General features: G+C 42.2%; 1 protein-coding gene across 6 annotated transcripts in view; it reads right to left on the bottom strand.

Moving 5' to 3' along the window:
- Positions 1-771: 771 nt before the first annotated feature.
- LOC109904734 (LIM domain-binding protein 2) overlaps positions 772-17,650 on the bottom strand; it is an 84,194-nt gene continuing 67,315 nt past the window's right edge. Inside the window, exons 6-9 of one of the 6 annotated variants that reach the window (XM_031790250.1) lie at positions 17,509-17,632; positions 13,538-13,591; positions 12,605-12,753; positions 772-3,321 (exon numbers count right to left, since the gene is read on the bottom strand). In XM_031790250.1, coding sequence (XP_031646110.1) covers positions 3,091-3,321; positions 12,605-12,753; positions 13,538-13,591; positions 17,509-17,632 — 558 coding nt within the window. In that variant the 3' untranslated portion in view covers positions 772-3,090. The remainder of the gene's footprint in view (positions 3,322-12,604; positions 12,754-13,537; positions 13,592-17,508; positions 17,633-17,650) is intronic. The other 5 variants (XM_031790251.1, XM_031790252.1, XM_031790253.1 and 2 more) reach the window with 5 other exon arrangements.

The raw sequence follows: 17,650 nt of genomic DNA, 5'->3' as shown, positions 1-17,650 counted from the left end.
TGTGGCTGAAATAGCCAAATCCACTAATTTGAAGGGTGTATCAATGTTGATGAAACAAACCTTATCAACACCGATTGTTGACACAACAATCCACAACAGATATGTACACAAGGTATGGGATTTATATTTCATCTGACATCAATTAAATGTCTTGCCTTAGCCAAAAGACTTATCACATAATCATAGAAAATAAATAAGGTGATCATTTCAATCAAATGTCAATTAATTTCATCCCAATATCCCATCAATGTGAATAATAATCATGTGAATAATACATCAAATATTTGGATGTAATTCATCTAATTGGATATTCAGATGTCCTTTCAATACCGCAAGATGATGTCAAAGATCCATCCAAATATTTCACACTTGATATCCTGCTGCTGCTTCCCTGCCTTTAGTAGCCTGATGCCTGAATGATTCATTGCTGACTAAAATCCTGTTCAAAGAGAAACAATTGGATCTATACATCTTAAACGCGCAATTGGTCTATTGATGAACCTGTTGACCCCCTGACCCTAAATAACGCGTCATATTGATCAAGAAACTAAGAAGTGGTGGCTGACATTAGCCAATTTGTCATATTGGGAATACATAAGCACACAGCACAGTTATGCTGTAGTAACATCATTTCAAATTGGCTACCTATTGCTAGACAAGAGGACAGACAGACTCGAATAAAGGTATTGGAAAACAGATTGAGAAACAGACATGCAAGGGCAGTTAATGCACAGTAATCCATACACAATGTCTGCAATAACCCAATCGGACCAATCTGTAAGCACAGTTTATTGGCACACATAATGGCAAAGCATATATACCAGACATCAGATATGACACAAAACATCTCTGCGATATAATGTACAAATTGTGCAGAGTTCTAATAATACCAGGTTCAAACAACATCAGAAATGTGTTAGCTTCCTTACAAATGCACAAATAAATACACAAAAGATCTTATAATAAATCCACAGTTGTCTTCTTGCCATTTTAAAACAAAGTCCAACATGAGGAGAGGAATTTAAGGAAGAATAGTCAATTAAAGAACAACTGGTAACACAAAAACAGGGGTTTTCAAACTGCAATTCTGTAGGGCCTTGAGTATGCTGTTATTTTTTCTGGATTTGCGGCTAAATAATGAATGTATTTTTTAATCTCTACAATGAATAAATTGAGAACATTTTCAAATGTTAACCATTTGAAACATTTCTTAAACATTATAGTTTAATATCTGATCTGTGCACTAATTAATTGACTGGATATAAACATGTCAAAATGATCAATGAGCTTCTTATAGCTGCAAAAATCTGTCGGACAAGACAACAGAATCCGAAAGGCCCCATAGAAATGTGAAACTAATGCAAATAAAAAAAGATAGTGCGAGACAGCTGCCATGTACAAAATGGTTTCAAAATGGTGGCTAATCTTAAATGAATAAAGTTGTATGTCACACCTCTATTTGCAGAGCTACAAACCTTGTAACAGTGTTCCCAAATGGATGAACCCCCCCCAACAAAAAATGGCTGACCAACTCAAAAAGGTACATATATCAAAAAAAAAAAAAAAGTAAAATCATGCAGGAAAAAGATTTAAAGGCCTATTGCAGTCAAAAATGTGATGTGCCTGTGATGTATATATATTTTCACACTATGAGGTTGGAATAATACTGTGAAATTGACAATATTATGATGTTGCCCTTTAAGTGTAAAAGCTGTTCAAAATTCTTGCTTGAGGAATTGCTTTTTGCTAAGAGGCTAATTTTGTTTCTTTTGACATTTTAATTTAAAACAATCACAAGGTACTTAATTGTTACCCAGAAATGATTTGATATTGAGGTGAAAACAACTGCATTAGAACTTTAATATCAGTTTGGAATAGGTCAGTCATTAAAGGGAAAGAACAAAGACAAATTCCAAAATAAGAAAAAAACTAAACATTAATGCATTGGTGTATGTCAGCGAAGTTTACATACTGATTGGCAACGTACAAATCTGATTGCAAAGTATTTTGGGGAGAAGCAAAAGAACACCAATAGACTACAAACACGATCGAACAGGTTTGCGGTGAAATAACAATCGGCGATGACTGCTGTAATTCTGGAAAGGAAATCCTGGAACACGAGTATCCCACTTCAAGTTGTCCATAGTGGTGAAACAGAGTCACTTTCCTTTTAATTGGAAATCGGAAAAAACAACAACAACAACAACAACAACGTAAACAAACCAACAGCCAAATTAATTTCCAATAAAGATGCAAATGCTCAAGACGACGACGTCTCGGCCGTGGTGGATGCAGTTTGGTGGCTGAGTAAAACCTCGCCGGTTCGTTCTCATTGAGGCTGATGCTCTTAAAAGAGACATTTTGTTTTAGATGTTTTGTTTTGACTTCTACTGTCAACTGTCCCAGAGGGGTCGCAACCTGCAGGTCAAAGGTCAAAAGGGCAACACCCACAGAATCCCATGACAGTTAAAGCTCAAGGACTGAGAAGGTGTCCATGAAGGAGAATTCAGATGAAGACACTGGCCTTGTGTCATTCCCAGAGCAATCCCAACTTCCCTAACACTGGGAATTCCCACCAAATCCAAACAAAGCAATTCTAGGAAAAATGGGAAAAAAGAAAACCCAGTATTGTTTTATGTCATCATTGCAATGCATACAACCTGTATGCATTTAGATGGAAAAGTAGTCTTTATCGTATGGATATTGCTGTGCAATGTCAGTCAGTTCTCTGTCTCAGTCTCTCTTCAGGATGTTACAGGGAAGTCGGAGAAGAATTGTTCTGGTATTTGGTGGAGATGATTGACCATGATGAGTGATAGTGACACCGTTGACCATGACGTGGAAACATTTGCCAACGGGGTTAAATTCAGTACAATTTGAGGTTTTGGAGGGCGCTGCCCTAGTGGGCCAAATAGGTACAGTTTTTTAAATAGATATTTTCCCTCTGTGTTTTACTGTGAGGGCAACATGGTGTCATTAGAAACTGTCCAAAATAGTGACATTTAACCATTGGAGTTAAATGTCACCCAATTGTACATATGAGAGTTGGGGCACTGACTGTGCTCTTGGTATCCTTGGTCTCTGTGTGTTTTACTGTGACGACTGCGGCGCTGCGCTCTCGGCCTTGCTGTCCTGGCTGTTGGGTGGCTTGCTGCCCCATGGGCTGTTATTGCCGAGCGCGGGCGAGCCGTTGAAGTCATCCTCGTCGTCCAATCCGTTGGTGGCATCGTACTGCGTGTTCTCCAGACGCGTGATTAGACGCTCGTCCTCGTCCCCGAACTCCCCGCCCATCAGGGTGGGCTCGCCCACCACCATTACGTCCTGGAAGACAAATGAGAGAGGTCAAAGGTTAATGTCAGGTTAAAGGTCAGACATTTTAAGATACACATTGTTGCATGTGTGAGACGTATTGAATTCTGAGAGATGATATGTGATGCATAGAATTTATTATATATTGATTATACTATATTGATCATGTACATTTTATGGCGTGATCTGCATGTTATACTAACTCTAAATCTTTGTCACAAAGCATGTCGATAACTACATGAAATGTACAGGTAACTGCCAAAATAAAGGAAACACCAACATAAAGTGTCTTAATAAGGCTTTGGGCCACCACAGCTTCAATGCACCTTGGCATAGATTCTACAAATGTCTGGAACTCTAAATCAAATCAAATTGCATTGGTCACATACACATGGTTAGCAGATTTGAATGCGAGTGTAGCGAAATACTTGTGCTACTAGTTCTGACAGTGCAGTAATATCTAACAAGTATCCAACAATTCCCCAACAACTATATAATACACACAAATCTAAAGGGGTGAATGAGAATATGTACATCTAAGTATATGGATGAGCGATGGCCGAGCGGCATTGGTAAGGTGCAAAAGATGGTATGAAATACAGAAGTCGGAAGTTTACATACACCTTAGCCAAATACATTTGAAATCAGTTTTTCCCAATTGCTGACATTTAATCCTCGTAAAAATTCCCTGTCTTAAGACAGTTAGGATCAACACTTTATTTTAAGAATGTGAAATGTCAGAATAATAGTAGAGAGAATGATTTATTTCACATTCCCAGTCGGTCAGAAGTTTACATAAACTCAATTAGTATTTGGTAGCATTGCCTTGAAATGGTTTAACTTGGGTCAAACGTTTGGGGTAGCCTTCCATAACCTTCCTACAATAAGTTTTGTGAATTTTGGCACATTCCTCCTGACAGAGCTTGTGTAACTGAATCAAGTTTGTGGGCCTCCTTGCTCGCACACGCTTTTTCAGTTCTGCCCACAAATTTTCTGTAAGATTAAGGACAGGGCTTTGTGATGGCCACTCCAATACCTTGACTATTGAAGCCACAACTTTGGAAGCATGCTTGGGGTCATTGTCCATTTAGAAGACCCATTTGCAACCAAGCTTTAACTTCCTGACTGATGTCTTGAGATGTTGCTTCAATATATCCACGTAATTTTCCATCCACATGATGCCATCTATTTTGTGAAGCGCACCAGTCCCTCCTGCAGCAAAGCACCCCTACAACATGATGCTGCCACCCCCGTGCTTCACGGATGGGATGGTGTTCTTCGGCTTGCAAGCATCCCCCTTTTTCCTCCAAACATAATGATGGTCATTATGGACAAACAGTTCTATTTTGTTTCATCAGACCAGAGTACATTTCTCCAAAAAGTACAATCTTTGTCCCCATGTGCAGTTGCAAAACGTAGTCTGGCTTTTCTATGGTGGTTTTGGAGCAGTGGCTTCTTCCTTGCTGACCGGCCTTTCAGGTTATGTCGATACAGGACTCGTTTTACTGTGGATATCGATACTTTTGTACTTGTTTCCTCCAGCATCTTCACAAGGTCCTTCGCTGTTGTTCTGGGATTGATTTGCACTTTTTGCAGCAAAGTACGTTCATCTCTAGGAGACAGAATGCGTCTCCTTCCTGAGCGGTATGACAGCTGCATGGTCCCATGGTGTTTATACTTGCGTACTATTGTTAGTACAGATGAACGTGGTACCTTCAGGCATTTGGAAATTGGTCCCAAGAAGAACCGGACTTGTGGAGATCTACAATTGTCTTTCTGGGGTGTTGGCTGATTTCTTTTGATTTTCCCGTAATGTCAAGCAAAGAGGCACTGAGTTTGAAGGTAGGCCTTGAAATACATCCACAGGTACACCTCCAATTGACTCAAATTATGTCAATTAGCCTATCAGAAGCTTCTAAAGCCATAACATAATTTTCTGGAATTTTCCAAGCTGTTTAAAGGCACAGTCAACTTTTTGTATGTAAACTTCTGACCCACTGGAATTGTGATACAGTGAATTATAAGTGAAATAATCTGTCTGTAAACAATTGTTGGAAAACTTGTGTCATGCACAACCGACTAGTAGATGTCCTAACTGACTTGCCAAAACTATAGTTTTTTTACAAGAAATTTGTGGAGTGGTTGAGTGGTTGAAAAACAAGTTTTAATTACTCCAACCTAAGTGTATGTAAACTTCTGACTTCAACTGTACATGTGATATGAGTAATGTAAGATATGTTAACGTTATTAAAGTGGCATTATTTAAAGTGGCATTGTTTAAAGTGACTAGTGATCCATTTATTAAAGTGGACAATTATTGGGTCTCAATGTAGGCAGCAGCCTCTCTGAGGTAGTGATTGATGTTAAGCAGTGTGATGGCCTTGAGATAGAAGCTGTTTTTCAATCTCTCGGTCCCAGCTTTGATGCACCTGTACTGGCCTGGCCTTCTGGATGGTAGTGGTGTGAACAGGCAGTGGCTCAGGTGGTTGTTGTCCTTGATGATCTTTTTGGCCTTCCTGTGACATCGGGTGCTGTAGGTGTCATGGAGGGCAGATAGTTTGCCCCCGGTGATGCGTTGCGCACCACCCTCTGGAGAGCCTTGCGGTTGAGGGCAGTGCAGTTGCCATACCAGGCTGTGATGCAGCCCGACAGGATGCTCTTGATTGTGCATCTGTAAAAGTTTGTCAGGGTTTTGTTGCGCCTTCACCACACTCTGTGTGGGTGGACCATTTCAGTTTGTCTGTGATGTGTACGCCGAGGAACTTAAAACTTTCCACCTTCTCCACTGCTGTCCCTTCAATGTGGATAGGGGGGTGCTCCCTCTGCTGTTTCCTGAAGTCCACGATCATCTTCTTTGTTTTGTTGATGTTGAGTGAGAGGTTGTTTTCCTGACACCACACTCCGACTGCCCTCATCTCCTCCCTGTAGGCAGTCTTGCCATTGTTTGTAATCAAGCCCACGACTGTTGTGTCATCTGCAAACTCGATGATTGAGTTGGAAGCGTGCATGGCCACGCAGCTGTGGGTGAACAGGGAGCACAGGAGAGGGCTGAGCACGCACCCTTGTGGGGCCCCAGTGTTGAGGGTCAGCGAAGTGGAGATGTTGTTTCCTACCTTCACTGCCTGGGGGCGGCTTGTCAGAAAGTCCAGGACACAATTTTACATGACGGGGTTGAGACCCAGGGCCTCCAGCTTGATGATGAGCTTGGAGGGTACTATGGTGTTGAATGCTGAGCTGTAGTCAATGAACAGCATTCTTACATAGGTATTCTTTTTGTCCAGATGGGGATGGGGACGTGTGCAGTGTGATGGCGATTGTGTCATCAGTGGAGCTGCTGGGGCAGTATGCAAACTGAAGTGGGTCTAGGGTGGCCGGTAAGGTGATATGATCCTTGACTAGTCTCTCAAAGCACTTCATGATGACAGAAGTGAGTGCTCTTGGGTACAGGAACAATGGTGGCCATCTTGAAGCATGTGGGGACAACAGACTGGTATAGGGAGTGATTGAATATGTCCGTAAACACACCAGCCAGCTGGTCTGCTCATGTCCTTGTTAGCGAGCCGTGACGGTGGCACTGTATTATCCTCAAAGCGGGCAAAGAGTCTGGAAGCGTGACGTGGCTGGTTTTCTTTTTGTAGTCTGTGATTTCCTGTAAAACCTGTCACATATGTCTCGTGTCTGAGCCTTTGAATTACGACTGCCCCTGTACCGGCATTTTGCTTGTTTGATTGCCTTGCGGAGAGAATAACTATAATAACTATAACTATTATATTCAGACATATTTCCAGACCTCTTTCCATGGTTTAATGCGGTGGTTCGCGCTTTTAGTTTTGCACGAATGCCTCCATCCATCCACGGTTTCTGGTTAATGTAGGTTTTAGTCACAGTGGGTACAACATCTCCAATGCGCTTTTTTATAAACTCACTCACCGTGACAGCGTATAGGTCGATGGAACATATTCCGAGACGGTAGAAGCAAGATGGCGTCATGGTCGGATTTGCCGAAGGAGGGCGGGGGAGTTCTTTGTTTGCATCACGGAAGTAGTGGTGGTCGAGAGTATTACCCCTGCGCATAGTGAAATCAATATGCTGATAGAATTTAGGTAGCTTTGTTCTCCAATTTGCTTTGTTAAATTCCCCAGCTACAATAAATGTATCCTCAGGATATAGGATTTCCAATTTACATAGAGTCTAGTGAAGTTCCTTGAGGGCCGTCTTGGTGTCTGCTTGAAGGGGAATGTACACAGCTGTGACTATAACTGACGAGAATTGTCTTGGTAGGTAAAATGGCTGGCATTTGATTGTAAGGAATTCTAGTTCGGGTGAGCAGAAGGACTTGAGTTCCTGTATGTTGTTATGATTACACCATGAGTCGTTAATCATAAAGCATACACCCACGCCCTTCCTCTTCCCAGAGAGGTGTTTATCTCTGTCGGCGCGATTCATGGAGAAGCCCGATGGCTGAACCGATGGCTGAACTGTGGGCCGTTGTTTAGGGTCAGCTACTGGGATTAGATCCATTGTCCTGGGTGGTGGTCTGAAGAGAGGATCTGCTTCGGGAAAGTCGTATTCCTGGTCGTAATGTTGGTAAGTTGATGCTGTTCTTATATACAATATTTCTTCCTGGCTGTATGTAATAAGACTTAAGATTTCCTGGGGTAGCAATGTAAGAAATAATAGATAAAAAAAACAAAATACTGCATAGTTTCCTAAGAACTCGAAGCGAGGCGACCCTCTCTGTCAGTGCCATTTTGCATCTTCTATTGGGGGGATGCAACATCCTTCTTCCACAAGAAATTTAATTATTTGGTGTTTTGTTGATGTTGCTGGAAAACGCTGTCTTAGGCGAGACTCCAGAATCTCCCATAAGTGTTCAATTGGGTCGAGATCTGGTGACTGAGACAGCCATGGCATATGGTTTACATCATTTTCATGCTCATCAAACCATTCAGTGACCATTTCATACCTGTGGATGGGAACATTGTCATCCTATTGGGGCATAGCCATGGTAGCCAAAATAATGGCCTGCCCAGAGTTTTTATACATGATCCTAAGCATGATGGGATGTTAGTCACTTAAAGGTGCACTATGCAGAAATCGCTCAGGGATTTGCAAAAATTCGAATAGATTGACGAATTTCTGTTTATGTGACAAAACAAGCAAGTAATAGTGTAGAACGAATCAGTGTACCATCTAAACCGCTGTGAAACATCTTGTCCATAACCAAAATTATTGTATTTTCAGCTGTTGAAGCTGATGTACAATACCGAAAGTAAAAGACGCAAAAACAAAACTTAAAAACGGAAAGCATAGAAATAGTGCACATAGAAGAGATCCACCGCTTCTTAGACATACTTTCAATGAGAATGACAGACCTATAACTCACATTTGTATGTGAATTTGGTCAGGTGGCCCACAAAAGTTACATATTGCTGCTTTAAGGCTTTCTGTGTTCGTGCTTGTTGCTGAATAATTTGTGTCTCTATGCATGATATTCCACCCAAAGCAATTAAGGGTCAAAAGGGCCCCAAAATGGTCAAAAGCTAAAACACTAGAGGACATTGAGGCTCATCAAGACCAGTAGCCTACACAAGTAGCCTACCCCTGAGCTTCTAATTCTAACCCAGAATGGAGGTGTGGGTTCAGATCTTACTTTTGACACCATATGTTGGTAAGGCGACACAACACCATTCTATTATAGCTACAAGACATTGTTTACTAAGGCCGTGATTCAATTCATTGCGCAGCGCGCTAGATAGCTGGCCATGCAGATTTTAAAGGCATTTTCCCCGACGTTAGCGGAGGTCGCATTTACGGTTAACGCTGCAGATGTCAGCTCAATTGGAAGTTATCTTTAAATGTAAAGTGCTACAACACAACGCTGATCAGATTGAATCCCAACCTAGGATAAAACCTGTATAGAGCATTATGCTACAACCCATAAGCTGCCCATGCTATCACAGTCTTCTGTGGCAAGTGAGTCCTCTATCCATTTCTATGACAACTACTCATGAGCTTCCAACCCGTCTAATTTATAAGCTGGTGTGCTTCAACTGCTGATGATGTGTGTGTGTTGCTTCACCAAAGGGGTAAAGCCCGGAGCATTACCCTTGGCTGTGTGTCTTGACACAACCCCCTGCCACTCCTGCAATAACAGTTGGTGCATTTTCAGGAGTGTGTGTATGGCTGGTGTGTATGGCGAAGCACCGTGAAACCGGTGAACCCGCATGTACAGGGTTGATCCTGCTCTGAGCACTCTGTACAAATGAAACCCCCTCCCACTGATGAAGTGGAATATCCTCCCCTTCCCGCCCCTCACAGACCAATCAATAGTAATCATGTAGGACATATTTCAAGGAGATGACCCCTTGTGTTGAGGTCACAGATGAAAACATAGGGAGTTGTATTCTTTGGATGATTCTTTATTTGCACTGTGAAGGAATTGGGTGATGCTAACTCTCTATTTTGATATGTACAGGTCTAAAAACAAGTAACAGTATTTAGGAGACGCAGTTCAGTACTTCAAGCAATATTAGATTATTGATTACCGGTAGTTATAAATATGTGATCAAATGGACTATGTTAGGACGGTGTTGGCTGTTCTATGAAGGCTGAGTTGTACATCTCGTCTCCCCTGGTCTGCTAAAGCTTCTTTCTCCTCAGCAGCCCACAACCTCCCGCTGCATCTAGGAAGGCAGCCGCACAGTTAAATGGAGCACATGCTTCACTGCCCATGTGTGTCGACGCGGCGTGGCATGGGAGCTCTCGCTCCCCTCCTCTGATGCGCGCGCACACACACAAACACCGACACACACATACATAACTGCACCAAAGAGGCTCCGTATGGGGGGGGGGGGGGGGGGGGGGGGGGGGGGGGTAGATTGTTTATCCGAGACGCAACACAAGCCCCTTTTCAAAAACTTCTCTCAAAACCCCCCTAGCGACCGCCACTATGCCTTAAATCGTGCTAATTAATTTAGGTGAGCTTTTTGACTAAATTACAATATCCACACAGATTTTTTTCATTTGTATAGCTAATTAAGTCATTAGCTCAAAACATGCTGATTGCCAACAAGCCTTGAATTCACCATCTGTTCCTGTGAAGTTGGCTGTCAACCTACCTCTGCCCCCCCCACCAATGACAACAGCTGGGATTGGGGGGAGTGTTAATTGTGATCTAATTAATAACGTTTTATATACTCATCTCATTACTTTTCGTCTTTAGCTAGCCCTGAATGGCGCAATGGGCTGTTAAGACAGCTAGGAATGCTAATTTTCTGATTATCAGTTACTTTATTAGCATCCTTTTGGAGGGATCAGACCCCCTTGGCCCCCTACTCCTTCTGTGTTTGCAGGTCTGAAGGAACTGGACAGGTGTAAGCAATATGGTGGATGCTCCCCTATGCCCATTGAAGGGCAGGACCTTCAGCATAGTAATGCAATGGTTCATTGAATCAGTCTAAAACGTTGCACATACACTGATGCCTTCTAGTGGCCAAAATTGAAATTGCGCCTAACCTGGAAGAGTACATTGTGACCTTTCTCTTGCAATTCAAAGATGATGAAAAAATATATTTTACCAGATCTAATGTGTTATATTCTCCTACATTAATTTCACCTTCAAATGGTATCAAGAATATTCATGTCATTGCTCCAGGTACCTGAGCTACAGGCAGTTAGATTTGGGTATGTCATTTTACGTGATTTTTTTTTTTAAGGGTTTCGATCCTTAAGAGGTTTTTAAGATCGGCAAACACAGATTGCGTAGGTAAGGGCTCAGGATTATTTTCAGGGGTATATTCCTTGAGGTGAAATGTTCAGAGGGATGCATATAGCATTTCATCAAATGAAGCTAACAAGCAATCATATCTGTTCTACGCAATCCATTTCTACCTGAATGTTCCAAAATAATCCATCAGCAAACACATAGTAGCACTCTGCATGGTTTTCAATGTCATTTCAGCCTAGCAACCAGTAGAGGTCACTGTTGAACAACACAACAACCCCCTCCCGCTCACTTCCCCTCACTTCCCCATGCCCCCCCCCCCCCCCCCCCCCCCGCCATTCACCCCCTCCCTCCCTTTCCTCGCCAGGGTCCACTTCTTATTGTCATTGGGCTCACGTAGGGCCTGTGCTCAGCCAACGAACGAACAACTTCTCAGACAAAGCTAGCTGGCGTGCAACATATGTAACCAGCATGTTTCCGCCGCTGCTCTTAAAGACGCGTGTCAACGTTAGCCATAGGAAGTGTGTGTTTCAGGATTGGGGAGTAGGGAGAGAGGGGGGGTATACAGATATGTGATCATGAGAGATGGCGCTGAGCCAAACAGCAATCCACCGAGAAAACAATTGTGTGTGTGGGTGCGCATGTTTGTGTATGTGTGGTTGTCTGAGTGATTGAGTAAGAGATAGGGGGGGGGGGGGGGGCGTGAAAGAGAGTGAGAGGGAGTTAGTTGGAGAAGGTGTGTGTCTGTGTGTGTGTGAGAAAGAGCAGAAGAAGAAGAGAGAGAGAGTGCGAGGCAGATCCAGAAGGAGCAAGAGAGAGGGCGAGCTTGAGTTGGAGAGGGTGTGTGTCTATGTGAGTGTGTGTGAGAGAGAGAGAGAAAATATATACATGGAGAAGGAAAGAGAAAGAGAGAAAGAGAGAGAAAAAAGAGAGATGCACCGTGGATTTAAAAGAATGACCTGCAAAGCACCGTGTGGAACAACCCAACCCAAAACAAAGAGAGTTCACAGTTCCCCAGTCTCCCTGCCCCCCTCCCTCCTAAAAACACCCCCAGCCAGAGGGACCACAGTACTAAACGGTCAGTATGACTCCTTACAGTCCGTACATGCTGCACGTCTAGCAAACCCAGTGAGTGATAATGAGAGAGTACTATAGCCTGTGCAAACAACTGAAGCGCAATAGCACTTTATCCCCTGGAGCGATGTGAAGCATGAGGTGCAACACTCAGTGGTTTAAGTAGGTGTTTAACCTCAAACTGTGTCGAGTGGCCCCGTTCTATTGCCATGTCGAGGAAGCAAATGTGGGATAGACCAGAGCCATGGCGCGCCGGGTTGATAACGCCATCCCCCAGAGCAGAGGGTGTAAACGAAGCAACAAAGATACCTCTCGAATTCCAGATGAATACTTCAGTAAACATATTATGGCGGTAGATTGATAGTCCTATAAATGAATTGTTCCGTTCCATTTACATGTCTTCCTGCCTGTGCATCTGTAGTAGTTGTGCAGAAGGGTTTGTATGTGGTGTATAGGGGTGTAAGAGAGGGCCAAACCGGTAGAGCTGATGCTTACAGGTACCTGACTGGAGAGGCTGAAGTTGCTGGCAGGGCTTCTCTTCTTACTGTTGGCATTGCCCACGCTGCTGTTGGCGCTGCTGGCAGAGTTCTTCCTTTTCCTCCTCTTCGTCGTTGTCTGTCTCGTTGGCTCAGCTTTGGCACGACCAGCAAAGGAAACAAGAGCCATGGCGGACAACATAATGCATATACCAAGGTAGGAGTAACGCATAAAGAACACACAACGTATACACACGTGTGTATGGAGACATGCACACACACCTATGCAAGCATCCACAGACAGACAGACAGACAGACATACATACTCAAACACACACACACACACACACACACACACACAATACGCACAATACTCAACAACTCAAAAATGATCCATGCTTTGTTAACATCCGAGATGAAATCAAAAGACGTTTAATCTCCCAAGACATGCACCAATAAGAAAGAACCCCTGTCATATTTGCATAATTGCTCAACAATAGACCGTGCTGCTTGACTTAACGTGAATGCCGTAATGACCTTGGTGTTGTACAGTTCTCGATAGCCTCTCCACATTAAGATGACTCTACTGGGATAGATAACATCGCCTTTTATCCTACTGTATCTACAGTATATCTGTAGTTGTACAGGCTTCTGTAGCCATTTATATCTTGTGTTTTGCTGTGATTTGCAGATTGTATGTCTGTGTGCATCGCCACACGGAGTAGTGATGCACAGTGTGGCGTTTAAGCAAACAATTTCCAAGTGATGTAGAACGAATCACGACAGTCATCAAATTTCGTCTTCGCGTTCGGCACCGGTGTTGAGCAGTCATGACGAAAACACAAAGTACACGACAATGTATTTCATGGCATTCCGTTCAGAGATAATCGAATGCAGCTCCCCTAGACTACTTCGATCTCTATTGAAAACTATACGAAGACAGAAAAGGTACCTTTTTTGTGATTTGTGGGGAATATTTCCGTTTTGAAGTTCTGTGGGTGTCCAGCTAAAACCGGAGCCAAAATTAGTTTTGTTTTATTGAAGTGATTAATTATTTTCTGTAATTAAATGCCAGACAAGAGAGAGAGAAAGAGAGAAATGAAAACAGAGAGAATGAAGGAGAAAAAAAAGTACATTCCCTGCAACAAAGATATTGCCTAAACATTATTACTGTAGAAGACTTGCAATTATGAAAAGTAATTTTTTTTATGAGCTAGACATTTAATGAATAAATTAATAAAAGATGCAATTAAAAAGCATGTATGTCCTTGATCATTCATCTTGTGTAAAGTATTGAAATAGGTTAAGTAGAGATCTTAACAGTACTTATATCTTCAAAATATTGTTTCTGAAAAACATCATTTATTAATACATTTATTTAGCCATTCTCACCAAGTGTTTGTAAGATAATGTTATTCCTCTCAATCTCATTAATATATATATATCATCTGTGCTCTTCAAAAAGATGTCTGAAAATGAAATACATTTCTAGAGGTTCTTATACTAATCACACCAAGGGAGATACTTTAGTATTCAAAAGCAAACCAGCAACACACACTGAGTGGACAAAACATTAAGAACACCTGCTCTTTCCATTACATAGACTGACCAGGTGAATCCAGGTCACTTATTAAATTCACTTCAATCAGTGTAGATGAAGACAGGTTAAAGATGGGATTTGCGTCAAGAACTGCAATGCTACTGGGTTTTTCAGGCTCAACAGTTTCCCGTGTGTTAAACCATCCAAAGGACATCCAACCAACTTGAAACAACTGTGGGAAGCATTGGAGTCAACATGGGCCAGCATCCCTGTGCAATGCTTTGGACACCTTGTAGAGTCCATGTTATTCCTCTGAATCAATATTAGGAAGGTGTTCTTAATGTTTTGTATGCTTAGTGTATCATTTATCTGAGTAGATAAGATAACTGGAGAGCATTTTTTTAAATAAAAAATATAATGTTTGCAACTACAATCAAATCAAATTCTCTATTACTACTACATTTGAATGTTTATGGTTGTCACGAGAAACTATCAAAATTAAGTCTATTACCAATTCCCATCCACTACTTTGACAAGCCTGGGTACAGGAACATGAAATCCTTTTCTGGCATCACAACTGTTTACCTTTATGTTGAACAAAAAACGCACTAAAACTCAAATCCATTTCCACAAAAAAATACTTATCAGCGCATAAATGCATCTGTGCTTCCTTCCTCGCTAAAACAGAACCATTTTCCTGGTCCGAGAAGAATTGGAGGAAAGATGAAAAACTTGACTAATGAGGAAACTACAATTACAGTAGACCGGCATAGTTCAGTTTAGTTTTGTTTAAAAACACAGCTGGACGGACGAGCTGTAGTGGCACACGAATAACGTATGACCAGCAAAACTGATCCAAGATCTGTTTCAAATGACAAAAGCAACCATTTTAATAACCTGGCTGTACAACCAATACAATGTGAAGTATAAAGTCCACTAGTCTGGAAACCAGCAATGAGTCAAGGCAACATGTAACACATACAGTGCATTCGGAACGTATTCAGACCCATTGCCTTTTTACACATTTTGTTACATTACAGCCTTACTCTAAAATTGATTTGTTTAATTCCCCAGCAATCTACACACAATGCTCCATAATGACAAAGCAAAAGCAAGTTTTGCAAATGTATTAAAAATAAAAAAACAGAAATACCTTATTTACATAACTATTCAGACCCTTTGCTATGACACTCTAAATTGAGCTCAGGTGCATCCTGTTTCCATTGATCATCCCTGAGATGTTTCTACAACTTGATTTTACTCCACCTGTGGTAAATTCAATTGATTGGAAATGATTTGGAAAGACACACACCTGTCTATGTAAGGTTCCACAGTTGACAGTGCATGTCAGAGCAAAAACCAAGCCATGAGGTCGAAGACAGGAGCACCGAGACAGGATTGTGTCGAGGCACAGATCTGAGGAAGGGTACTAAAAAAGGTCTGCAGCATTGAAGGTCCCCAAGAACACAGTGGCCTCTATCATTCTTAAATGAAAGGAGTTTGGAACCACCAAGACTCTTCCTAGAGCTGGCCGCCTGGCCAAACTGAGCAATCGGGGGAGAAGGTCCTTGGTCAGGGAGGTGACAGAGAACCCGATGGACACTCTGACAGAGCTCTAGAGTTCCTGTGTGGAGATTCCAGAAGAACAACCATCTCTGCAGCACTCCACCAATCAGGCTTTTATGGTAGAGTGGCCAGATGGAAGCCACCCCTCAGTAAAAGGCACATGACAGCCCATTTGGAGTTTGCCAAAAGGCAAACTGGTCTGATTAAATCAAGATTGAACTCTTTGGCCTGAATGCCAAGCGTCAGGTCTGGAAGAAACCTGGCACCATCCCTACATGTTCACAGCATCATGCTGCGGGGATGTTCTTCAGCGGCAGGGACTGGAAGACTAGTTAGGATCGAGGCATAGATGAACGGGAACAATGTACAGAGAGATCCTTGATGAAAACCTGCTCCAGAGAGCTCGGGACCTCAGACTGGGGTGAAGGTTCACCTTCCAACAGGACAGCAACCCTAAGCACACAGCCAAGACAATGCAGGAGTGGCTTTGGGACAAGTCTCTGAATGTCCTTGAGTGGCCCAGCCAGAGCCTGAACACCATTGAACATCTCTGGACAGACTTGAAAATAGCTGTGCAGCAACGCTCCCCATCCAACCCCACAGCGCTTGAGAGGATCTGCAGAGGAGAAATGGAGAAACTCCCCAAATACAGGTCTACTTACTTGTAGCGTCATACTTTCTCGAGGCTGTAATCACTGCCAAAGGTGCTTCAACACAGTATTGAGTAAAGGGTCTAAATATTTATGTAAATGTGATATTCTCCTTTTTTAAATGTATAAATTAGCAAAAAATTCAAAAAATTCTAAAAGTCATTATGGGGTATTGTGTGTATATTGATGAAGAAAAAAAACGATTGACTCAATTTTACAATAAGCTACGTAACCTAACAAAATGTGGAAAAAGTCAAGGGGTCTGAATCCGTTCCGAAGGCTTCTGGATCCCCAAGCTGCTATCAGCTCCTATACAGTTGATATGTTTGGCATCTTAAACATTTTTTTCACTGATCCCTAACACCATACAACATGCAATTGAACAAAGGTTTATCCCCTTGTGAGCAATTAGACAATGACAGTTCAACGTCTCCTTTTTCAAAGAGTCTGTTCAAGAAGATTTTACGCTCAATGACAGTGATAAAGATTATTGGGGGATTTTTATAAAAGTAAAAATTCAAACCTCTGGGGAGCTATCAACCGAGGGAGTTGGATCTTGTAGTTTGATTACACCAGCCACCCTTAATTAAAGTTCAGAAGCCTCGCACACATTACACAGATCTGAGTCAAAGGGTTTCTACTGGTGTTGCTTTTTAAAGACGTCTTGTCATGCCCTGGCGAACATTGCAGTAATTTGCAGGCCTCAAATATGTCCAAAACACCTGCTCATTTCTACTCCAGGTTTAACACTGCACAGCCAATTTAAGCCAACTATTTTTCAAGAACCACCCTTCAAACGATCAATCATAATACCTTGAAATGTCTGGTTACAGTCTATTTAAATAGGAATTGTCTGTCTCAGGAATTGCTGATAAAGTTCCCGATTCCTGACAGGGAGAAGACATTTTAAGCACACGCAATATATAATAGATATTTACCTTCTCTGTTCTTCAACATGCTCTCATTAGAAATGAGACAATCCAACCATTGTCATTATGTCACCTCAGCTTTCCTATTACTTATAAGTCACTATAACAACATTGTCTGCGTCACATAGGCCTCTGGTGAAAAGCAGTGCACTCTAAAGAGAATATGGTGCCATTTGGGACACTGCCATTGACAGCTGCAGACAAGTGTGTTTGGTTATTAAGGCAGTACAAACGTTACCTGGTGGGGCCACCATTCTCTGCCACTTCTGGAACAGGCATGTCTTCAGACAGTCCCTAGGGCTGAGGTTGTAGGTCTTGTGCCTAGACATGAGCTCCTGCATGGGCTCCAGGATGACACACAGCTGCAGATGGAGAACAAG

Source organism: Oncorhynchus kisutch, linkage group LG15, assembly GCF_002021735.2.
Source record: "Oncorhynchus kisutch isolate 150728-3 linkage group LG15, Okis_V2, whole genome shotgun sequence".
NCBI classification, from domain to species: domain Eukaryota; kingdom Metazoa; phylum Chordata; class Actinopteri; order Salmoniformes; family Salmonidae; genus Oncorhynchus; species Oncorhynchus kisutch.
Note: the sequence above shows the minus strand (reverse complement) of the source record. Positions and strands in the feature narration are given on the sequence as shown.